Source organism: Sipha flava, unplaced genomic scaffold (genome assembly GCF_003268045.1).
Source record: "Sipha flava isolate LNK unplaced genomic scaffold, YSA_version1 369_pilon_pilon, whole genome shotgun sequence".
Lineage (NCBI taxonomy): Eukaryota > Metazoa > Arthropoda > Insecta > Hemiptera > Aphididae > Sipha > Sipha flava.
In genome coordinates, this window is record NW_020273075.1 from 19757 (window position 1) to 44652 (window position 24896).

Here is a 24896-nt window from a genome sequence, read left to right on the forward strand (position 1 = left end):
ACTCGGTACTCCTTCACCGTCCACCGGTGGGCGATATCGCCCCCGTTGAGAAGCACTGGTCTAACCTAACCAACGAATTTACTTATCGTTTATCATTAATATGCGTTCCCGATTTAACGCAATAAAGATTAACATTCTTTTACTATAATAATAATAATGAGATACAATATTGAACGTACTAATAATTTTATTACAATATCGTAATTTTTCTTGTCGTTTTAGTGTTGCAAATATGCATACGAATTATATGAAGTCAAATTTTTATTACAAACTACAATTTTTTTTTAAAAAATTTGGCCACTAATACTAGTTTTATAACTGATGAACAGTATAATGAGTTGATAAAAATTCAATCCACAAGAATTGGCCAAGGATTTTTAAAATGTGTTTGTAAGTCCGTATCAAAATAAAAAGTGTATTTGCCTTAAAAATAACATTTTATGCACTTCAAAATGTCACTTTTCTACATGTTATAATAAGTTAATAGTAGTTTAAGTAAAATATTTATATAATAGTAATAATATAATAACAGATAAAAATTAAATTTTTTCTGTAATATAAGTAATAATGTATAATAATTATAAGAATCTTAATGTAATATAACATATAATAAAATGTTTTGTGCTTTACCTAAAAAAAAAAAAATTGGTATTTAAGTAAAGTCGTTGGTAATAGGCGATACCCAATTTTGTTTGTTTTCTTCATATTGCCTACTACACGATTGGCATTATACATAATGCTTAGGTATGTATTTTATAAAATACCTTGGTTACAAGTAAAATAATGTTGAAAATTATACGTTTTATTTACATTGCCTAAAATGGGTCGGCAATTTGCATAATGCCTAGGCATATTGCAAAATACTTGAACTATCCATATTGCCGGTAACATATATTTATATATATATATATATATATATATACACATAAAAAAATCTCGTGTCACAGTGTTTGTGGCCATACTCCTCCGAAATGGCTTGACCATTTTAATGAAATTTTGTATACACATTTGGTAAGTCTGTGAATAAGTTCTTATCTATTTTTTATACTTCTAAGTGCTATTGTTTAATAAATCGTAGTTTAATTTAATAATTTTTTTCGGGTCAACTATGACGCGGTCCCGCTGTGGTGCGGGTACAACAAGTACACCACTATCGCGAAGCCGCGCCCGCTTTCTACCCAGCCTCAACCCGGGCAACGACAACACCGTTTCCGATATTACCCACCTACCTCGGAAAATCGGGCAGAGGTGGGAAAAGTTATCGGAACCGGTGGCAACGTACTGACCGGTCGCCTCAAGTGACCAACCTTTTTGCTCGTGACTGTCGTGGAAGCACATTGTCGACGTACATTTTTCTCGCGTTTCTCCACCACCGTCACCGAGGACCACATCCGTACTTGTTTTTTATTGTTGACATTGCTTTGACAATAAACTCGTTACAAAACGTATTCTGTTTCGGTTTCATGGTTTTTCTTTTTTTTCTATTTAAAAAAACCCGATCCACTTCGCTCCACTGTGACCGGCCACCTCACCGAGGGAAAACCTAATGTCCGCCGAGGCCGTGTCAACTAGTTATATTATATATGTAATTACTTTTTTTCTAGGAAATTTTATTTAAGGCGAATAAATGCATAAATACTTACCTATCTTTATATTATACTAAGATCTAATAACTAATTGATCAAGCTAGATTATGCTATTATTCTGAACCTCCAAAACTAATTATACCATGGTTAGTTGCAAAAAATAAGTGGAAAGCTAAAAACTAAAAATAAACTTTTATGCGGTTTTTAGTTAATTTTTTTAAATTTTAATGTTCATAATTTTCTAAGTTAAATTATTTGAGACTCCTCTTATGCCGAGGTTAGTGTGAAATCACACCTTCATCTATATGTAGCTCCGCTACTGAGCGGAGCCATATGTAGAGGATGTTAGTCTAGAAGAATAAAAATCGCAATTTTTGGCCTAAAAAATTGGAAAGCACCGGATACCGATGATATTCCATTAGAACTCATAAAATATGGAGGTTAGGAGCTACATGTAGTTATAATCTGTATAATAATGTAGGCATAATCTACAGACTATGCCAACTAATATGGATGGAAGAACGAATACCGGATATAATGAGGCAATCATCATGATTACTTCTATGGTAAATGTTAATCGTTAATAACAACCCAGCCGAAATTGGAAGAGTGGCTTCTCGTCCGGACGTCGTCACTGTCCTGACGTCTTAGTAGCGACTTTCAGATTTATTTGTACTAGTGCAATATGAGTATATATGGATTCGGTTTTCAGTAAATCAGAGTACTTAAGTTGTAAACATCTTACACACACTGAAAAGTGTTCATAAAATTAACCGTAATGGCAAAATAAAAATAATAAATCAACAAAAATAAAATATAAAAATTAACATATATTTTTAAACTTAAAATATAATTATTGTAATAAACGAAAACTTAAATAGTTGTATAATATACTGATTAGGATTGGATTATTTGCTTATTGTTTATATCATTGTTTTGCATAATAATAATAAGAAAATAAAAATACAGAAGATAGAGAAAACGAGGCTTCAGTCCTAAAAAATTAAAAATGTACTTCCGTCGAGTCGACTCGATAAATTCATGGACAGCAACACGTTAATATTGTCATACTCAAGTAAATTGAATTCTCGACGCATTGTGTCGTCTTTCCACCGTTAAAGTTATCTTATCTCCGGCAGACGCCACCAGTGGCACTGTCAGACAACAGTCGGAATCGTCTGTCCTAGTGTTGTTCACCTGAAAATCGGTGGAAACGGCATCGATCAATGCGCGTGTAAAAATAAAAATAGGTGCTTACACTAAATTTAAATATACATTTATGGAACATTGAAATAACGTTATAAAGAGGTATTCTAATTTTTTCACTCCACGGCTCCTATTGATGTCTTCATAATATTTTGATGACCCGTAGATTATTGAGAATATGAGAATATTATAAATATTATTATTATTATTAACAGAATCACGAGAATGTATTATATTACAGTTAAAAAAAAACGCATTTAAAAATTAAAATCTAGAAAAACTTTTTCGACGACACGATAATGTTCTCCCCTTTAAGGTTGATAAAAGGTCAGTTTGCTTTAATATCAAAGCAGACAACGCAAAATTAATTCTATTAAACGAATATTATTTTTTTACATTTGTAAAGGCGATGTGTAACAAACGGTTACAATCTATACCTTTGTAAATTTATTAATCGCCATATTTTTTTCACCATCGTCTATTATACAAAAAAAATCGTAGTTTTTCAATAATCGCTATTGTCTGAATATTATATACGGATGGGTAAAATTATATTGTTTTCCGGTTCTTTGCCTTGGTTCACTTCACCAACACCCGAATCTGGGAGCCGCAACGTACAGTCTGAATACCTCTTAAATATACATGCAATACGGCGGTGATCTGTTCAAGTTGATACAAATACACTTCAAGCGCAATCACTTGAACGGATCATCAACTGTGCGTTTATGTACTATATGATTGCCTATGCATGTTGTTACGGTAATGCTAAACACTACAATCAGTGGCGTAAGACTAGCTAGCGTCCCTGGCAAACTTAAAAAAAAGCGCTTTTTAACCAATTCAAATTTGATGTCATGATATTTTTTTTAACCTTTAATTTTACTATTTTTTTTTTAAGTATACAACTTATATTTATAAGTTATTATTATGGTGTTAATCTTTGGAAATTTGCTTTCTCGCTTTATGTCTTTATTCCTTCATATGAAATTTTTTATTTAAACGCCCTTGTGCTATTTTCATAATTTTATTGTTAATTTCACTCGTAGTGTGAACAAATAGACAGTATCTACATATTTCAAAAAGTATAACGGAAAAATTTCGATTTGATTATAGGATAGGAATACGAATTTTACACAATTTTGCGCCCGTTTGCAATTCACGTCCCTGGCATAGGCACAGTTCGCCATACCCTTGCTACGCCAATGACTACAATAAAACTATAATGTATATCTGATGGTGTCAGTCGTTTCATAGAGTTTCCTTTATGATGTGAAAAACTAATCTACATCTTATACTATAAGGTCGGTGTTATACTTTCTAATTAGGTTGGTACGAGCGAATGGCAAAATATCGATTTACAGTGGTATACAAAGAAGTTATGGTATTCAAATGCAGTGCACGCTTGCATCTAATAAATTACGCCACTGATGTACGCATATATAAAGTATGTGTAACATATTAATATCATTACTTGTATTATACGATCGTAACGTTTCAACATGCCGCTCAAATCGGCCGGTCCGCCTTTTCGAATGTTGTTAACGAACACTCCTCTCTCGTACAGCCCGTCCGATATGCTGAAACCGAAATCTTCGTACACCGCATCCTTGAACAGGGTGACCTAAATGCATTGCATATGTTGTTATATACAATTATTTAAAAATGCTGTACATGAGCAGTGCTCGAATTTGAAAAAAAAAAGTACATGGGCTGTTGTCGTTTAAATAAAGAGCGTACTCGGCATTGGAAAACATATGTCTCGCATTGGCCACGTAACGCATGCACGAATGGTCTGGAGTACGCTAATTTTTTAATGAAAATATTTGGATAGCTTTAAAATTTTAAGTTTTGTTCCAATCATAAACGTTCCGTACATAGCGGGTTCTCGAGAACGGTTCAAACGGTGCGAAAGAAATTATATTTAATCTATAAAATTGGTGTAAATGTTTACCATTACATTAACTCATGATCGAGATAACGTGAGTGGAACCAGTTACGAGAGAGAATTTAAATTTTTATTTTCAATCCAACTACGCAGTATTCCCTTGAAGAGTTTTTTTAAACGGAAAAAATCGTCTCGTCTGTCTCAAGTTCGTCGGGTGGAGGTTTTCTCGGACTGTGTACGAAAAAGGGCGAGAACGCGAACGGCAACCTTACTTGGAACAGGTCGAAATCCAGCAGCCCGTCCCTGTCCTGGTTCTCGGCTATCTTAAATATGCTGTCCACGTCGTAGTCCGCGTGCTCGCGTATGTAGTACGGCCTGAGCGTGCCGCCGAAATAGTCGCTGTCGAACTCGGGCACCTTGCGCTGCGCGCTCTTGGACCGGTGCCGCAGCACGATCCGTTCGGGCGTCGGCTCGTGCAGGTTGGGCGCGGACCGCGTGGTGTCCGACTCGATGGCCGAGTCGTCCGCGGTGGTCGACAGCAGCCCGACGCTGGTGTAGAACGGCCGTTGCGGCTGCTGGTGCTGCGGCCGGCACACCGTGATCACCACCCGGTCGTCCGTGTTCTGCAACTGCGCTATGGCCGTGGACAGCGGCGCCTCGGACAGATCGGCCCCGTTGATGGCCAGCAGCCGGTCGCCCACGTGTATCGCGCCCGTACGGTCGGCCAGTCCACCTGCGTCCGCCGGTGTTAATCGCATGTTAATAATCGGTAGTACCAGCAGCCCACATATGCGCGGTGTTCCTACAATCGGAGTAGTTGGCTCCGGGTTCGGACGAATAAGCCGTTCGATTCCAACCAACACCGGACCACCCACCTACCTAACCCGCAACTACGCAGGGACGTATCGGAATAAACGACAAACGGGCGCGCGGACCAAATCATTATCCTAAATAAATAACTCCAAGCGATCCACGATACTAGAAAATAAATTATGTATGTATAGTAGATATATGTATATGTATGATATATATATATGTATATAGATACATATACTCCTTTACACTTGTAAATCCTAATCGATTTTTAGAATAATGCGCATTTGTTTCAGGTCAAATCAAAGTCAATCTATTAACTTGATATCATACGACTCTAAAAGTATCTCTGTCTATGGATAGTGTATTTTTCTTATTTATAAAAAAATAATTCATGCACTTGTAGGTGATACAGAAATTGATTCAGTAAAAACGGGTAACAGTTGTAATATAATTAGGTGGAAAAGGGTATCGGTCAAAATATAATTTGGCGGAAACGCGTTACATCCACGGTAATATCGTACATATTCCAATAACACTAATTCAACATCGTTTCAAACACTTATCGATAAACCCTTTGTAGAGTATTCAATGAAGCATTCTGGTTTTGCGGCACTGAATGCATTTGTCATTATTATATTCAAATCACCGTACACGGAATGACGGTTGATTACACACGAATAGTAGTAGTAAATAATATAAATACGTTTTAATTGAAAATGAATCTAAAAAATATAAATTTTACTTTTATCCGACTGATGAAAATTACTTAACGAAACAATTATTGTGTAACAGAAGTGGTTTTTTCATAGTACCTGAAAGTATTTCAGTATTATTCAAGTACATTTCTGACACTAGTATGTATGTATGTATGTAGGATTTTTGAAAAGTACTCGAAATACTTTTTTATTGCAACTCTGCTATATGCTGCAGTATACACGAGCAGTATCGAAGTACGCACAGATGTACAGTATTATTCGGTGATACCCAATTGAGCACGGTCGTTGGCGGCCGACCTTTTTGACGATCCAATTGAGCACGGTAAAAAAAAAAATATTGTGTACAACGTTGTCAGATTGAAAACTATTAGGCTGGCAACATACTAGCGTTATTTTACCACGCCGTAAATTTACTGCGCGTTTTGTTAAAGTACATTAAAATGAATAGAGCACAACACACGAGTGTCGCGCAGTAAAATTATGGCGTGATATTTCGAAAACTATCGTGTGCACCTTGACTTTACTGTGCGTTAAAAATACCACTATGAAGGCTTATTGTGATTACTCTAAATTTAAAAATGCTGACAATCTACTTAAATACTTATTGAAAGTTGGAAATATATATTTAGGGAAAAAAATTTTAATTTTTATCTTTTTCATGACATTGTATGAGTGCTATTTTTTAGCAAAAAAAGAAAAAAGAAAAGTGTAATTATAACATGTGATTAAAATCCAATAAAATATTTTTAATTATAAATAATTATATTCAAATGTATTTTATTTTGTAATAATAATATGGGCGCACCGAGTTTTATACACTAACAATAAAAGAAATTCGAAATAAAAGGTGTCTTGTCGTTTTTTTACTGGAGAGTTATTTCTTTTAGGAAACCTGAGCCGTAAATATTTTAAATTATAAAATAATCTTTAAAAATCTAAAATTGAATTACATAATAATTATAAAAAAAAATCTTGAATACACAGTAATACGGTGCACCAAATAATATTCTACGGTACAAAGCGGCAACGTCGCACCCATTTTCGTACCCAATCGTGTGGTTTTTGGGTTCTTTCTTGGTTCCTATTGTTTGATTGCCATCGTGTTCAATCGGGTTACGTAAAAGATCAATCGTGCTCAACCGGATTCCAGCCGTATTATTGTAACATATTTTTTTATCAGCTAGGGGAGGAACGGATGATGCAATGCTCGGAAATGATTTAGAATGGTGTTTCGGCTAGTTATGTTATAAACAATTTTAAGTAATTAGTTTTTAAATTATTTTTGTACTCTTTATCCAATAATGCAAAAGACACTTTTGCAGGTAAATCGTATCGTAAACATTTTGAAAATCGATGACATAAAACTGTATGCCAGGTTGATATTTATTTTGTCTTAGGGTCACCCGTCTCCTAAACCTCCAGTTACCTTTATAAGTATGTTTATACTGTAATTTTTTAAATATTGTTCACTATATTTTATATTATACCAGCATTTTATAAACTATAAAAGGTAATATATAACAAACAGATGACAAAAATGTCAAAACTTCAACAATGTGCTATTACATTTTAATGTCAGAGGTATATAGATTATTAAATTTTATTTTATTCTAGAAATTGTACCTACAGGATATTGTATATATTCGATAAAATCAAATGAAAAAAAAAAATGTTTTAGTATTAAAAGTTATCTATTATTATACATTGATTGCGTTTGCGTGTATGTAATAACCGTAGCCTGGAGATTATATTAGTAATTATGAAGAATTTTGGTTTTTTATGTACACGTTGATTATCATCTATAGAAAGGTTTTTCAATAAATAATGTTCAGGAATTTTCGATGTAACACAATTATATTGCACGAAATATGCTTACGTCTTGTGATTACTCACGTTTTGCAAAACGGTTTAGAAATAATTAGTTGCCAAAACCAAAAAATAAAAAACAACCTAAAGTCAAATTGACACATTGATAAAAATTTGAGATACATATATCCCATTAGATAAACCACATCAAATCAATATTGTAATAAATAAATTTGTGACAATTTAGACATTCATACGAGATAGTATAAATCTAATAATGAATGATTTAAAAGTAATTATTTTACCAGGTGATAGTTCTTGAATAGAAATCGGTAGCCGGGAATCTTCCGATCCAGTAATAGTTATACCTAAAGGTTCTCCTTTTTTGTACAATTCCACCGTATATTGCACTAAATCGTCTTCGTTTTCATAATCGTCTAGCAAATAAAAAAAAAAAAACGAATTAGTTCACAACGAAACATGTGGATAGAACGCTATGATATATTGATATTGGATAATGTATATGTTATCGTATAAGAACTAGCCGGAACAACCGCTGCGATCGTAACTCATACGTGTTCAACATTGTATGAAAAATGTTATATTATCTGAAGTTTTTATCTCGAACGGAAATCATTGGCGAGTGTCATTCCTGACGGTAATGTGTCGTACATTAATCACAAAAATGTTTACGAACGATGACGGTAAAATCAAAATTAGAAAATATTTGAGTCCCTTTCGTCGCGTACGTAAATTCGGGTTAAAATCTTAAATAAAAACGCGCGGAGATTGTAGTAAAAATTACGACGTCCGAACCAACATTTTGATGTTGAAAAAAAAATCACCCGCGAAATAACTGTTCACGGCGTCTACTATCGTACACAGGGACAAACGCCCGAAAACGTATGACTACCGGCAGTGGGTTCGGTCCCCGGCAACGGCTGTACTGCGTTACCTGTCGTGGCACCGGAAGTTCGCACGCGCAACGTCACCACGTCTCCGGCTTCCTGGAGTATGTCAGTCGCCTCCTGTCTAGTACAGTCGCTCAGCGATTTGTTGTTCGCGGCCAACAACGTGTCGCCGATTTTCAACGTGCCCGATCGGTGCGCTATTGAGCCCGGCACGATCTCCGAAATACACACTTGTCCGTTTCCGTCGTCTGCAGCAGGTCAGGTGAACACGCCGACCGACAATTAATTATACATAACGGTTAATAATAATAGTAATGATAATGCGTTGTTTTACGGTCAGAGATGGAACTAGGAATTACGCCTTATCATAGACCAATAATCAAATACTTTTTTCGAGAATTTTTTCTAATAATTAATATACAATCATATTTATTGAGTTTTAACTTAATATCAGTATTTAACAGAGTTAAAAATATCAAATTAGTTGTTAATAATTACAAAAATTATACCCTATAAAATGTTACGTCCGAGGATGAATACCTACTCGTCTTTCACCCCCTAGTTCCGCCCCTGGTTACGGTTCAATTATTGTTACGTTACGCATGACCATTGCGATTACTACCGTCCGTGCGGTTCACTTCAGGTCCGCGAGTTCAGTGGAAATTGTTCAAAATGAAACGTATTAAAATCGGCATTATTGATCTGATGTCGCTCGGTGTACAAATTATACTACGCGAAATTATTTTAGAAGTAATCGTTTATGAATAATATATACTCGTAGTTCAGATAAAATCTTCAATGGATGATTTCAAAAAGAACCGTGAAAATGTTGCATTTCTAGGTTCGTTGTTATTCTGGCAATTTTATTTTTATTGTAGTTTTGTTATCGCTTACAATTTATGTAAACAGAGAAGTGAACAACAGTTATAAAAAAAAAAAAAACTGGAAAAGAGAATATGTTTCGATAACATATAATTATTGAAATACTCCAAATTTAAAATGTATTGGAAAATAATATTCGACTTACAATGGTATACCTACGCCAAACATTTTTTCTTTGGTTAGTACGTTTCTAGAAAATTATCAAAAAACAACAATGTTTGGTTCGTTATTTTTAAAGTTTGTTTTGAAAATATTTTATGTATAGAAACGTTAAAATAAAAAATTGGTTCACTTATTCAATGAAATACATCCGTACACAACTCTCACCGGACAGTGTATAATAGTCATGCCTATTTATAACAATATTTATGATGAAATGAGTGACTAATGTGATGAACAAACTTGATCCATTTTCTAATTTAATCATGAATGTTTGCAAAGTAAATATGGCATAAACATTAGGAGGAAGTAACCTAATCCGTATGGATGTCTAATTAACTGATTTACATTCCCGCGACCACATGTCTCTTCATTCATAAATTAATTTAAATTATAAAAGATGGATTGAAAAACTCGTTTTTATTATTGTTATAACAATCATGTATGATATTCATCTTAGTATAATAATATATCTTAGTATCGAATATTTTCTATTGAATCAGAACGAAAAAAATATGACTAACGGTTCATCATAGTTATTGTGAAATGTTCTACAATATTAGCTTACCTGTTATCGTGATCCCAAGACTCCTGTAGTCGTTTTTCACCAATTTCACGGTAAACTCTCCAGACGTGGGCACAACGGAATCGGCGATATCGAACTCTACCTTGATGCAAGCGTTTTTCACCTCGGGCCCTAAGAACTCGTGAAGAGGTTGCTGGTACAAGGGCACGAAACTAGTGCTCTTGCATCCGTTCACGGATAGTATACGGTCGCCCACTTGCACACAACCAGTTCTACAAGTTCAGAAACGCAGAACATACAAATAAATGTAAATTTATGTGCGTGTAATGCATGCAGTAAGGAAGCCTAATGTTTAGAGACAACGGAATAGATGATAATAACCTGTCGGCGGGTCCTCCCGGCTCGATATAGTAAACGACCAGAGCCAAGTTATTCGACCGAACGTCCATTCCAAACCGTCCGTTTTCGTCGGCTACCAATGTCAGTATAGTGTAATCAACACGCATTACCGTGTTCTCTATGCACAACAGATAAAATATAATGTTATTAAAAATAATATTTATTATAATTATAATAATAATACGCACAGAGAGTGCGGCGAGAGAGTTGCGATTTTTAATTATATGAGTATAGATTTAGATATCTTACGTGATTCCGTGGGTTCCCAGGCCACGGTCGGTTCGATTACCGGATCTTCGTACACGGAGTACAGGTGTTGGCGAGAGTCGTACGACGAACAGTCTAAAAAATAAAAATGTGCGTACGAGGTTATACTACATATGATAACAGTAGTGACGAAATTCAAAGGACCACTGCGGTTCGTTTTGTTTTTTTCGTTGCGATTGTAATACACCAGTACTTATTCTATTGATTAGTTGTGGAACCTTATGTTATAGAGTCATATACTTTTAACTGTCATACGTCGTGCACAAGTCTCAAACGATGTTTCACATAAAATCGGTTCCGATGAAATATCCTCCGGGAAAACTAGCAATTATTCGTGGAGTCCATGTCGAACATCCGAAAAAAGTTTTATTATTGCAGATTACGACCGAAAATCGGTTTTGAGACATTTTTGTGGTTAGATTAGTGTCATCACTAATCCTCCATCGAAATTAATTATAACCGTTATTTACGGTGTTTTGATGTTCTCCAACATCTAATCATTTTCTAATCCTCTTACATTCTGTGTGCGAAAAATCCGAGGTAAATGCTGGTATTATTTCTAGTCTGAGGGTTGGTTGAACGCCGCCGCAAGTCCGTAGCAATTTGTACACATCACTGGCCGCTGTCCTTAGGCCAGCCACTCTGGTATCGTTGACGGCCACTATCTGGTCACCCGGAAATATAGCACCACACCTAAGGTCACACCGTTCATATAGTATTATCGAATGATTTTACAAAAATCGAAAACAAAATTTCAAATAATGCCTATATACCAATGTGATGCCAAAGAACCTACTCGTATAATAATATATTCGTACACTGATATTATTTAAATTAAAAATAATATAATTTGTAAATATTTTTCGTATTTACATTTTTAACCCGGTACCACAATTCCCTGTGTCATAATCCCTATCTCATTAACGAGGTACAGACATCCGAAAGAGTCGACAATATTTCTACGGTAATACCGACAGAATTATACTTCCCTCGGTTCTTTAACAGCCAACCAATTAAAATAAGGATTTTAACTTATGGTGGCTATAAACAAGAATAACATAATACTCGTAATATTAACTATCTTGTTAATATTTAATTTTCACCATACGAACGAGCCCATATGCTACGAAGTTGGTGTCTGGTTGTTAAATTAATATTAATCGCTGTACCATAATACGAAGATTTAGGTTAGGTTTATAATTAGCTTTAAGAACTCGTATATATTTTTTAAGCAAGGATAATCAAATTAAATCAAAGAAAATAATAGATTTTACGATGGTAATATCGAAATCACAAATATTATGTAAATGGTTCGTTTACCGAGCAATATTTATCTACATTATTAATTGTACTCTGCGGTCAATAGCTAGGCAAAACTCACCGTTCAGCAATGCTACCAGGTTTCACATGGTCAACTACCACAGCACTGTTGTTGATTGTATTGGTCAAAGTCAAGCCTAATTGATGAGGTCTCGGGCTTTCGACTTCTACCAACATGGGACAAGCCGCATTACCGACCCGGTCCGCCGCGGATACTTGGTATCTTATGGTTAACCGACACGCTCCGTCCGTCTGCCTGAGTACGGCATCGGCGTCTGCTAGTGTCAGACCGTTCAACGAAACACCGTCGATGGCCAATAGATGATCACCGACCTTAATCGTCCCTTCTCTGAAATTTACAAAAAATACACACGTTTATATACCAATAATTCCCTCGAATCGATGTAATATGTGCCCATTGTAGGGGATCATAATTACGGACTAAAGTTAATGATGTTATTGAATATTGTGTTGCGTATTTCTTACATAGGTGCAACTAGGAGGCGCAATAGGGTTTTTAGTATCCCTTAGTTCAAATGTAGTACTCCTGTTTTTTTTTCAGATCTATATAATCTATAGTAATTACAGTTAAATATCATTTAATTTAATTTTCAGAAATTTCAGCACCTTCAATATTTGGGTTCTAGTTGCGCCCATGATTTCTTAAAACTTAGAAGCATCGGGATACTGTTTAGTGTGTTAAAAAAAAAACCTTTAATTCATACAATGACTGGATTGAATGATTATACGCGTAGTATAAGCCCAAACATTAGTCAACATTGAGAACTAAACTTTAAATTCTATTCCATATTTTCCGTTAAAAACACGAGGAAGAATCCATGAAAACACGTGGATATGTATCATGATGATGAGTTTAAAAATACGATTCACGTGCAAACGTGATTGTCTGGAAAAATTTAAATTTTTCAACTACGTACGATTTATTTATCACGACCTACACGATTTCGATTGAACTAGGACCCACCTGTCGGCTGGTCCGTCGGATCTGACGTGTGTTACAGTTAACGGTTTGCACATTTCTGGGTCCGGATGTGCACCGCCACGCAATACTATACCAAGGTTACCATCTTCTCGTTCGATGAACACGTCAATTACTTTGTGCTTCACATATTGATCTGAGAACAAAAATAATTGGGATACAATTATACATTTATCTATTCATTGTATACACGTACCTAAATCTTATAGTTGCGAACTTTATATTATATTTCAATATACAATCGTTAAATATAAGGAGAAGTAACCTTCATTATTAATTTTTGTTGAAATTATTGAATTGCCCTTATTTATTGGAATGATAAAACTTAACTTTGGAATTAATTCTATATCTACAAGAAAAATACTATAGATTTTAATTTTAGTCAATAGTTAATTATGGCTGTACTATTATATACCGCATTTGTATTTTATGATATTAATTGAACGTGAACTTTAATATTACTCGTGCATGCTATCATTTGTATTGTATCGGTTATTTACTACACAATTTATATGTGCAATATTGTACAAATGGAGTTTTTCCGTTAATAAAGAAATAATAATAATATCTATTGGAGGTATAATAATACAAGTTAATAACAATAATCCAAGAATAACTGAGGAAATTCAATGATATTTGAAGAAATTTGAAAGAGTTAGTTCGAATAAGCTTAAAGCTAAAAGAATATGTTTCGAAGTGGACGATTACATTACATTAAGGTATAACCGTGGTATACTGAATCTTTTTACATAAAACACACACATTCAACATTAAGTTAGTATAACAATTACATAATCGTGGTTATTTATCTACCTCGGTGATCACTGATCTCGTTAAGTTGTATTATTTATGAAAACGTGATTAGGCTTACATCAGATACAAGTAGGTACACCAAGATAAACATTTTAGATGAATTAAAACTACTACCAGACCTATGTGATGAAATTAAATAAACTAGAAAAACAACTCGATATTAAAAAAAAAAAAATAACTAAAGAAAAAAAAATAAATAAAATTATCACTTTAATACTGATACTATAACTTTATATGTTGTACTTACGCGTATTATAAATATTTGATATCACACGGATCGAACACAATGTGTAAAATAGGAAGGCTAATTTGATAAATGAAATGGGATGAGCACCAGTCCTCATAAACCCCTATAATCCTAATCGTGCTCAATAAATACACTAAAACGAACTCAGTCCCTGATCAGTGAGAGTGTACAAAATAATTTACGAATAAATAATTAAATGAAAGATATTATATGTAGACTAATATAAATACTATATACGTACATTGATCTACGTAGCAGCTGGGCTCGTAAATCGTGTTCTTGGATACCATTCGTTGATCTTTGGTCTTCTGGGTTGAACAAACCTTGTCTAGTAACCCTAAAAAACCAACCCTAACAATATGAGTAAAATCTTAGACGTTATGGTGTACAACTCAATGTGAACTGTTGAATTTTATATTGTGCTCTTATGGGGATCGGAAAGAAATTTTAAAACGATGTACATGTACTAAAATCGTTGGAAAAAATTTGAAAAATTTGGGATGTGCAACTAAAAATTGGTGAATACGTTTTCAGTAGCACAACTCAATATTTCTAAATACGTTTTAAATTCCTACTACGTGGGTTATGTATTGCAGCTGACACCACGTACTACTGCTATATGAGCCCAGTGCCGGCTGCAATGGTGTGCGAAGGGTGTGCAAAGGGTGTGACCATACTGGGCAACGCATTTTGAAAGGCCCACCGCATTTAGGTTCCCTCAGATGCTGTCCTTCAAAATACATTTGAAACTATAGAAAATTATTCTCAAATAAAATTGTAAAAACTAAAATATGATGCCAAATTTTCAACCAAGTGGAATGAAAGCAGTTGTGGTAATTTTTCACACTTGACTTGGGTAATTCAACAGTTCTATATTATTTTTATATTGCACAAAATTCATAGGGTCCCGGATTGGTGTGCATTTTACAGTCGGATAAAGACACGTTTAAGTGATAGTGGTCAGGGGATTATTTATGGTAGGGGGGGGTGAGAAGATCTATAAATTGTAGGAGCTTATATTATTATTGTTTTATGAACTATAAGTTTAAAATTGATCATGTTATATAGCCACCTATTAATATTCTATTAATATGTAGGTATTTAATTTCATTATTTTTTTAAAAAATGTTATGATTATATAATACAAATTAAAGTTGTTTACTAAAATTCTAATTTTTGTTATTAATTGGTAGAATTTTGAAATGTTGTCTAGAGGAAATGAACCCCGTCACCCCCACCAAAAAAAAAATCTAAATTCATCCCTGATAATAGTAGGGTGGTAGTATTACACTTGGAATGATATTAATTTTAAAGATCAAAAAAGTTGTTTACAGTACAGCGCTTGAAAAACAAACGATAGAAAAATTGATTTTCAAGACGGATAGCACTTAAATGGAATCCACGCGGTTACACCAGAGTCACATCGCACGGTCACACATTCAGGGGATTCGGGCAAATGGTTGTTAGACGTTTGCAGATCACTGAGCTCGCTCCCGCACCACACGTCCGAAAGAGTGGAGGATGATGGGGAAGGGCCCGTGGATCAGAGAAGAAATATTCGCACCGGACCCCGCGAAACTTCGGTGACGCTGCTGCTGCTCACGCGTCGGCTCCTTACATTTGCTCGTGGACTTCCGGTGCCGCTGCGCCGTATCCTCGTCGGTCGTACGTTGCTGCTGCGGCTTCGGCGACGCGTGTTTCTTCGATCGCAGCGTGGAAAACTTTAACGACGAAAACATTGCGCCTTCGTCATGCTGATTCACCGCGGCGTGGTCTTCGAAATTCAATGACGACGAGTTTTTCAGACCGCGGGTACGAGCGCGCGCACGCTGTAACTGCACTGCACAGGTACACACTGTACGGCGTACACGCCGTCGTCGGCTGAATCCGTTCTCGGCTGAAGTTTAATTTTGGAACGCTCGACTTACGCTGCGCATACGATATGATATGTAATAGCCGACGCCGACAACGCCGTCGCGGTCGTCCCTTCCATCAAACGACGATGACGACGATTAGGAAAAAAGAGGGAGGGAGAGAGAGAGAGAGAGAGAGAGAGAGAGAGAGATAAAAGAGAGAAAAAATATATTTCTACCACGCTCAACTCGCGATAGTCTCCGTCGTTAAAGTCGCCTTTTAACAATTGCAGACATAATTCACACAAGCGCCGGTGCAAAATAGCAGGACTTTCCGTATGTAAAAACAATTACGGGAAACGAAAAGAACAAGGGGAGAAAAATAAATGAATTTTTTTTAAAAAAAAAAAAAAATGAGAAAAAATTCTATATTCGTTAATATACACGTTGAAGGCCCGATGTTGATGCGTTTGGAGGTGGGAGAGTCGGTCTAATTATAGAGCGGAGGGATTGGAGACAGGAATATAACGAATGAACGCCCGCGAAGACTCGTATTATGTGTACGGTGACGTACTACGTGTTTATAATATCCATCTGTTATATTCATTTTAATGTTTAGTGATTTTAAAAATAATCCACAACACTATACGTTGTATTATTTTTAAACGGTATAACTTTTAGGCCAGAAAAAAAAATACAGCGACCACAATATTTGTTCATACAAATTCAGTTTTAGCCAACCGTGCTTGCTAAACGTATTATAACCATAATAATGTGTTATTTGGTCAAATGTACACTTATGAACCGGTTGACGCATAAACGATTAATTTACGGACGTTAGTTTTAGTTCAAAGACAATTTTAGTTGTCTCAACACTAATATCAGTAGTAACACCATTTGTCTATATTTAAATACTCATTTAATACGAATAAGAAAACATTATTTGGTTTGAATACTTTTATTTATGTCGTATACTTATTACATTTAACACAATAATTGTCTGCGTTTTCAGAACACATTTCATAATTTTCAACGGGTTTTAAAGCCTATATCAGAATTAATATTTCTTCTTTTTTGCAGACATGAACTACACGGGATGTAAAATATATTAAAAATAATCATTTATAAATTCAGTGTTTAGATCGCTTTTAACGTTATCGTATACGTATAGTAAAATAAAGCTACATGTATTAATGCTTTTCATCAAAATATATTTCAAGTGTAGAAATGTAGATTCTAAGTAATCTAAATACCTGCAGGAATCACAGAATAAATAGCATGGTTGATCGCGTTTAAATCGGAATCATATACACCGCTGTACGTTTACCAAAAGCCTGTCTGTCTGTTTTCGTCAACCGGGGTCAAAATGCACGCGCGAAACAACGGAAATAAATCGATAGGCGCCACTGTCACGCCACGGATCGTCATTATTACCGTTATCGCGTTCGGGAACCGATAATTTCAGTAAATGTTTCCAACACGGCATTTGCGATGGTTTACGAAGATAACAACGTCCGTTTTTTTGTTCCGCTTTTCCGCGGGCGTCGCAGTAAGCGCCAAAAAACCCGTACGGGCACAGGTTTTTTTTTCGTAGTGGCTGAACAATGTTCGACGGTCTGAAAAGCGCGGACGACCGGGGCGGCGACGTGCCGAAGACTAAGCTGCTAAAGACCAGCATGCGTCATCAGTTCAACGAGTTCTTCGATCACAGCACGCTGCACGGCATCCGGTACATAGCTCAGAACGATCGGCCGCTTCACGAACGGTAGGGTTCTTAAGGATTTAGGTGCGATCGACGTGTGCGACGATCCTGCACTCATTCCATATTTTTAAAATTGTTATACAATTATGCTACGTTAAAAGATTAACGGTTATGTTAGAATACCATGTTATCGACTTGTGAACGATTTGAAATGTGTTGATTCCGCTTAGTTCTCATTTATATTTCATTATTTTAAAAATTACAAAATATGCTATACAGTTAAACAGATTTAAATATACAAATGTTCCGTATAGGTTCATGTGGTTCAGTTTCTTATCAGTGGGTATTGTAATTACTTCCATCATTATAATATCGCTCTGGGAAAAATTTCAAACTAGTCCGACCATCACCGGTTTGGATACGGACTTTCACAATTGGGACGTACAATTTCCAGCTATAACGATTTGTCCTCTCCAATCTACATCCGATGAAAAAGTATGGGAATACGTTTCGAGGTAAATAAGTTTTTTATTTTAACCAGAATCTCTTTCATTCACTCTTTCTCTTCCTCACATGCACTTTTGTTGATTATGGATTCACCTATTCTATATGTATATATACATATATATATATATATATTAGAAATACTGTTTGACATTATACAAATGTCAACGTTGTTACAATATACTCTAACGCACCCCTATATTGGATTCTCAAAGAATACCTAATTGAGACAATATACCGTCGTGTATATCAATCTCAACTTCCAAACAAACTCTGACATTTCAATTTCAGCTTAGTAAAATAACATATGAAGGTACAATATATACACGTGCTGTACACTTTACACGCTGTAAACTGTTGACTATTTGAATCTTTGGTTTCAATCGTTTATTACAAAAGTTATTGTCGCTATAATAAATGCTGAGTATTAGGCGTTCTCACGAGAATGGAAAGAGTATGGGAAATATATCTCCTAATGATTTTTTTTATTTTTATTTTCAAAAATCCAGAAAAATATATTGATAGGTATATTGTTTTAGAATTATGAATATAAGTATATATTGTTTTTGTTGTAGTTTAAATAACAATAATAATATGAATTTAGGATATATGTTATGCAGTAATATTGCAGTTGTGGTAGAGAAAACCGACAAAACCTTTTAGGGCTTATTTTGCAATCATTTTTTTATCATCTTCCATTACAATATCCTGAGAACACCTGTTTCATTTTTAAATCGAATGTATGAATATACTATCTGCACTTAAACGTTATTATATAAAAATAATTTGATAAACACCCAATTGTCCAAATTATTTATTTATTATATACAATATTGTATATATTGTATACAGTTTATATGCATATTGTTATGTAACAAACTGATTTTAAATTTTTAAAGTAAGAAATACTCTTACCTACGCTTGATTAAAAAATACATATAGTTATTAGGACAAATATTAATATATTTATTCATAATTTTGTAAGTAAAAAAAAGTTGCAACTATTATATTGTTCACACAGCGTGTACGATGTGGCTAACACGGATAACGAACGTGTCGAAATATTTTATAAATACATTAACGCGATAGCATCATTCTCATACAGCAATATCGAACAGATAAAAACGTTTTCCGATTACGATTGGTTACCAAAGGACAACTTCAAGGATCTAGCTTACAAAGTAAGACTCACAATATATCCACATATCTCACATATCCGTTAAAGTGGCTTCATTTAAGTATATTAAACACGTAAAGTGTAACCACTTAAAAATGGCTTATACTATACAAATATATGTTTACTACATACTTTCTCGGGACGTAGTTGCTTATTCGAGGTATGGCGATTGATTACTTTTTAAGTAATTTTTTGACATTTTTAGTTAATTTTTCCACATTTTTAGTTATTTTACTGATTTCACACTTGTTCATTTCTTATTGTTTCTTATCGTCCATTATTTATATTATTTATAAACAGATAATCGTCATTGATTTACTTTTGATAACATCAAATACGCTCTAATTATACAATGCAATGATTTTGATTTTTGAGTAATTTGTAAGCTTTGATAAATTTATAAAACAAATGTTTGTCATTTTTTTGTTTTATATTTTAAGGACATTTGTTGTTATTTTTATATTATATTTGCATCTTTTTTAGGTCATTTTTTAATGTTTTTAAGGTCATCAACTTCCGAGCCCTAATTATAACTAATCGAAATCAATAGTATTCAATATAACATTATTCTGTACATCACAGATGACATAAGACGTAATCTGTGATTATATCGAATAAATGGATATTATTTGTTTTCGACCAGGCAAATAAAATTCATTTTAACCTTATGTTTATTAAAATATCTATACTTCCCCTATTTTCTTACTCGAACACGATGATCATGATGGCACTGTTCACCTCGGACAAATTACAAGTTAGTTATCTACTCGCCGTGCTGCTCCATTTATGTGCAACCACCAGGATATATTCTGAGGCACTGTTGAACGTTGTTTACGGTGTTGAGAACAATGTTGTGAAGTATTTATGCTAAATTATTAGGAGATCCCTCAGTCTCATCATATTTTCACCTATAGAAGCAATCAGTGGCGATTTTTTTAATTTTTTTCTGGGGGGGGGTGTCCTTTTACATTATCCTATAATATATGAAGACAAAAAATGTTTAACCCATTAATAATTTATTACTTAAAGTCTTAAAATGTAATTCTTACACTAACAAAAAAAACATAGCATAGTATTTTAGTTACAAGACAAAATATATAAAAATATAATATATCACAACTTTAACTCGTGACCTGAGGGAGGGTCCAGAATCCCTGGACCTCCCTCCCCCGCAAAATCGACACTGAAAACAGTAATTGTTAAGATACATTGCGTCGTTGATAAAAACCCTTAGAATAGATCCTAACAACCACGTTCCTCTAATAATCGCCACGTGAATCACGTTTTCACATACTTATATACATTGTTGTACAGGTTGTTTATCATTGTGAAGACCTAATGTTTGACTGCACGTTCAAAGGTGAACCGTACAACTGCTGTTCCGGGTTCGAACCGATTTTCACAGAATATGGATTTTGTTACAGCTTCAATTCCAGACACGTCGTCTTGGACTGGCCATGGTAATACATATATTAGAAAATTAATTCATACAAGCGTACTGTTCCACCAGTGGTGTTGAACTAAAATTAAGTTGAGAGGAGGGGGCACCATAGGTGCAAATAGGGAATTTCAATGGAGGAGGGGCTTCAGCCGTACCATTTAACCAAAAATTATAAGCTGAGGCTTTGTCCTCATACCTTTAAATGATCCAAAATAAACATTAAATTATTATTATTAATTATAATCACTAAGAGCTGTAATATTGCAAGATAATTACATATATAAAATAATAAATGTAAACGATATAAAATGATAGTTAATCCGGGGGGCTTAATTTACATTAGGGGGCTTAGCCCCCAAGCCCCACCCTATTTGCATCTATGAGGACACAATTAATTGTTGGATGCCTAAAATCTACAATATGCACCCTCTAAATATTATATCGGGTACTCGTATTATGAGTCCTAGTGTTAAGTAATTTTAAGTAAACGTTTTTATCGAATACACATCGATTAACACTTACCGAAAATGAAAGAGGGTTACCCTTTTTGGATCACAGGTTAAGCGTTCAGTGTCATAGCTGAATTTATGATTTTCGATAAATTTATCTCGAAACGACAATTCACAATCGGTCGTGAATACTAGTAATATAATTATATATTATTTATTTTCATCATTACAGGAAACCTGAAAACTATTCAAAATCCGGTACAGAATATGTTTACGAGACGGACAACAAACTGAGTATCACGTTCAACACGCATAACACGACTAAAAACCCGTTGAATGTAATAATAATAAACACGATTCGGTTCTTTTTTATCTTTCAAAAATATGCATTTCTTCATATTCTGATTTATGAATAGTTTATTTATAAATAAAAAAAAGCTGTATTATTTTCCATAACATAGAATTGTCGTAACTACCTCTCAATGAGTATTTTGTGTCAATATAAACTTTTGTTTTTCAAATGAGAACACCATTTATTTTCGCAAATTATTATTCAAGTAATTTTTCTGGAATTTTCGACGTATAACGTGATAAGAATTTAAGGCTACATATGAAAAGTTAAAAGTAATGAGAATATTGATATTATTTGAAAATACGCAAATTCCTGAATATGACAACAGCAGTTCGATACTCTTTGGAAGAGGTAGATACAAGTGCACTGCAAAAGAATGTAGTGGAAAATAATACAGTTTTCTTGTGCGCATAATATAAATTGACCAAAAATCATAATTTGATAAAAATATGTAATCTAAGCGAAGAAAGGATCTTACAACGAATCATTCTGCACTAATGTGTATACGTATTTTTTCTGTATGCGTTCTTTGACCCATTGGCACAGATATTCATACACAGCACGGATGATATTTTGGTCATTGACACGTTACCGCAACACCTATGGACCAGAAGGATAGCGAGGATATTGTTCGACAGCAAACAGACTTACACCACCGAGGGAGCCCGGCAGTTGTCGATCAAGCAGAGGAAATGCGTTTTTCCGGATGAAATACCGTTGTTGACCGACCATATATACACGTTTAGCGCTTGCATGATCCAATGCCGGATGGACACCAGTAGGGCACTGTGTGGATGTGTCTCGTGGTTTTACAAGACTATCGGTAAGTAACGCGAAGAAATGTTCTTGATTTATTGTATTTATTGTAACGTAATGGCGACCGACAACAGTAACAAGTGTTCATAAACGTATTTCATCGCCTCCCCCATAGATGCTGGGAATTTTAAAAATTATAATATTTTAAAATATTTACTCGATAAAAAATAACAATCTTATAGCGAAAATTTAAATTCTCTTGAAAGTTAAAATCCAATCAATATTTTTCCCTCGAAGTATTCACAGCAAAATATTTGAATTTTAATGATAAATAATCACAGAATATTGTTATTTAAATACTTTTCAAGTAGATACTTGATTTAAAATGTAAAGAGTAATTAAGTATACTTATATGTAAAAAAAAAATATCGTCTCTAATATTTCACAGCACTGCTAATGGTTACTATACATGAATATGAGGTATTTCACAGTCATAAATATGATTTTATAATAAGTCATTCCCTATTATGAAAATAATTGATACAATTTGTCTGCAAATAGGTAAATTATTATTGATTTAACATCGGCGGGGAATTATAGGTATTCTATAAAAATTTTTTTTCATCACAATAATAAACAATGTAAAATAATAAATTAATTCATATCTTGGTAAATTGATTCTATTTTATTATTTCAGATGGATACAAATATTGTGATTTGAAAGGACTTGTTTGTATTTCTAAGCATCTTGGTACGTATTCGTAGTTAATTTTTGGTGTAAAATAATGAAAGTAATACATAAAATGTCTTTGAGCTTAACTTAAGATTAAATACAATTGTCCGATAAAAATTAAAACTCAAAATCGAATTTATGAATAAATAATCGCACAAATTAAATTATTTCAACAATTTGATTGCTTTTCTTTTTATTATTTTTTTTCATAAGTCGAAAATTAAATTTTGAACGAAGTTAGTTTATTAGTTTTAAAATGTTTTTGCCAATTATTTATTGACAATTTTTCTTGTAGATAGTCATTCTGCATTGATAGTTTTAATGTTAACTATTTAAGTCTACTATATCTAATTATTTTTAGATACACGTTTATGAAAGTGTATATTTAATATATTAATTTTACACTGCCCTTTAAGGTTTCACTTAAAATGATTTATCATTATTTTTAAATTTATACAGCAAAATATTAGAAAATTCAACAAAAGATTTTGTTGAAATATCTTACTGCCTTATCATTATTTTTGTTGTTAATCTTTGAAGGCCAAATGCTTACATTATTAATTAAATACAAAACGATTAAAAACTAAATTAAAACTTACTGTATAAATTGGATCATCAACCACTTTATACAGCTAGCCAAATTGGTGAAAGGGTTTACAATAGTGTAATAATGAATAACTATATACATATATTCAACTCAATATTTTCAGATAAGATTTTAAATGGACTTGCCTGTCCATGTAAATTGGGATGTATGAACACAGTATATGAAGTTGAAAAATTACAAGACGCCCAGTATGAAAATATTATATTATTTGATTCAAAATAATTATGAATAACTTACTTTGTTCAAATGTTAAAAGGGCTGACATAATTGATAAACCTTTGGAAATCACTTTTGTATCTTGGCCAATGGTAAGATACAGAAGAGAAGTATTATTTGGCTGGGTGGATTTACTTGGTAAGTTAATAACTTTATGGATACGATATTATTATTACAAAATATTATTTAAATCTCTATAACTATTTTCAGTGGCTTTTGGTGGCATAGCAGGTCTATTTTTAGGATTTAGTTTGTTGAGTGGTGTGGAAATTTTGTATTACTTCACAATGAGAGCATTTTGCATGGTAGCTTATAATCCTAAGGCATTAGAAGAATTAAGTAAAGACTATGAAAATCAAGATAAACCAGTTATAGACCTAGGTTTAAAGCCATTATGGACAAGAACAGAAAACAAAGGAACTGATGTTACAAGAAAAAATGATAAGAAAAAAGAAGCATTTGTTTTGCCTTTTTTGCATTAAATATTATTATAATAACTAACAAAAATAAATCCATACAATTACACAACTACACATAAACATAATATTATGTATTATGTATATATAT

At 33.8% G+C, this 24896-nt stretch overlaps 2 protein-coding genes across 6 annotated transcripts; one reads left to right on the forward strand and one right to left on the reverse strand.

Moving 5' to 3' along the window:
* Window positions 1-2451: 2451 nt before the first annotated feature.
* Window positions 2452-16429, reverse strand: LOC112687849 (glutamate receptor-interacting protein 2-like). 3 transcript variants are annotated; one of them, XM_025560798.1, is made up of 13 exons: window positions 16104-16429; window positions 14781-14876; window positions 13465-13615; window positions 12541-12828; window positions 11677-11852; window positions 11142-11234; window positions 10875-11010; window positions 10536-10765; window positions 8971-9174; window positions 8321-8452; window positions 4950-5410; window positions 4264-4413; window positions 2452-2783 (listed from the first exon to the last, which is right to left on the reverse strand). In XM_025560798.1, the coding sequence occupies exons 1-13, from the start codon at window positions 16276-16278 to the stop codon at window positions 2658-2660; spliced, it is 2418 nt and encodes an 805-aa protein (XP_025416583.1). In that variant the 5' UTR covers window positions 16279-16429; the 3' UTR covers window positions 2452-2657. The 3 variants fall into 3 exon arrangements, with proteins under 3 accessions (XP_025416583.1, XP_025416584.1, XP_025416585.1); XM_025560799.1 differs by having other exon boundaries at window positions 16158-16427; XM_025560800.1 differs by lacking the exons at window positions 14781-14876; window positions 16104-16429 and adding an exon at window positions 14540-14730.
* Window positions 16430-16570: 141 nt separating this feature from the next.
* LOC112687850 (sodium channel protein Nach-like) lies at window positions 16571-24835 on the forward strand. Of its 3 annotated transcripts, XM_025560802.1 has the most exons (11): window positions 16571-17856; window positions 17934-18157; window positions 18409-18609; window positions 19620-19779; window positions 21090-21235; window positions 21898-22003; window positions 22564-22840; window positions 23471-23524; window positions 24217-24301; window positions 24370-24467; window positions 24540-24835. In XM_025560802.1, the coding sequence occupies exons 2-11, from the start codon at window positions 17997-17999 to the stop codon at window positions 24809-24811; spliced, it is 1560 nt and encodes a 519-aa protein (XP_025416587.1). In that variant the 5' UTR covers window positions 16571-17856; window positions 17934-17996; the 3' UTR covers window positions 24812-24835. The 3 variants fall into 3 exon arrangements, with proteins under 3 accessions (XP_025416587.1, XP_025416586.1, XP_025416588.1); XM_025560801.1 differs by having other exon boundaries at window positions 16571-18157; XM_025560803.1 differs by lacking the exon at window positions 19620-19779 and having other exon boundaries at window positions 16571-18157; window positions 18409-18589.
* Window positions 24836-24896: the final 61 nt, after the last annotated feature.

What these genes read in the sequence shown, in the direction of transcription:
- LOC112687849 (XM_025560798.1), bottom strand. Translation starts at nt 16,278, where the DNA reads ATGTTTTCGTCGTTAAAGTTTTCCACGCTGCGATCGAAGAAACACGCG. An exon ending in CCTGGTAGCATTGCTGAACG is followed by an intron (nt 11,853 to 12,540) that starts GTGAGTTTTGCC and finishes GTGTGACCTTAG; the next exon opens with GTGTGGTGCTATATTTCCGG. An exon ending in GGATTTTTCGCACACAGAAT is followed by an intron (nt 11,235 to 11,676) that starts GTAAGAGGATTA and finishes TTTATTTTTTAG; the next exon opens with ACTGTTCGTCGTACGACTCT.
- LOC112687850 (XM_025560801.1), top strand. Translation starts at nt 17,997, where the DNA reads ATGTTCGACGGTCTGAAAAGCGCGGACGACCGGGGCGGCGACGTGCCG. An exon ending in GATCGGCCGCTTCACGAACG is followed by an intron (nt 18,158 to 18,408) that starts GTAGGGTTCTTA and finishes TGTTCCGTATAG; the next exon opens with GTTCATGTGGTTCAGTTTCT. An exon ending in GTATGGGAATACGTTTCGAG is followed by an intron (nt 18,610 to 19,619) that starts GTAAATAAGTTT and finishes TTGTTCACACAG; the next exon opens with CGTGTACGATGTGGCTAACA.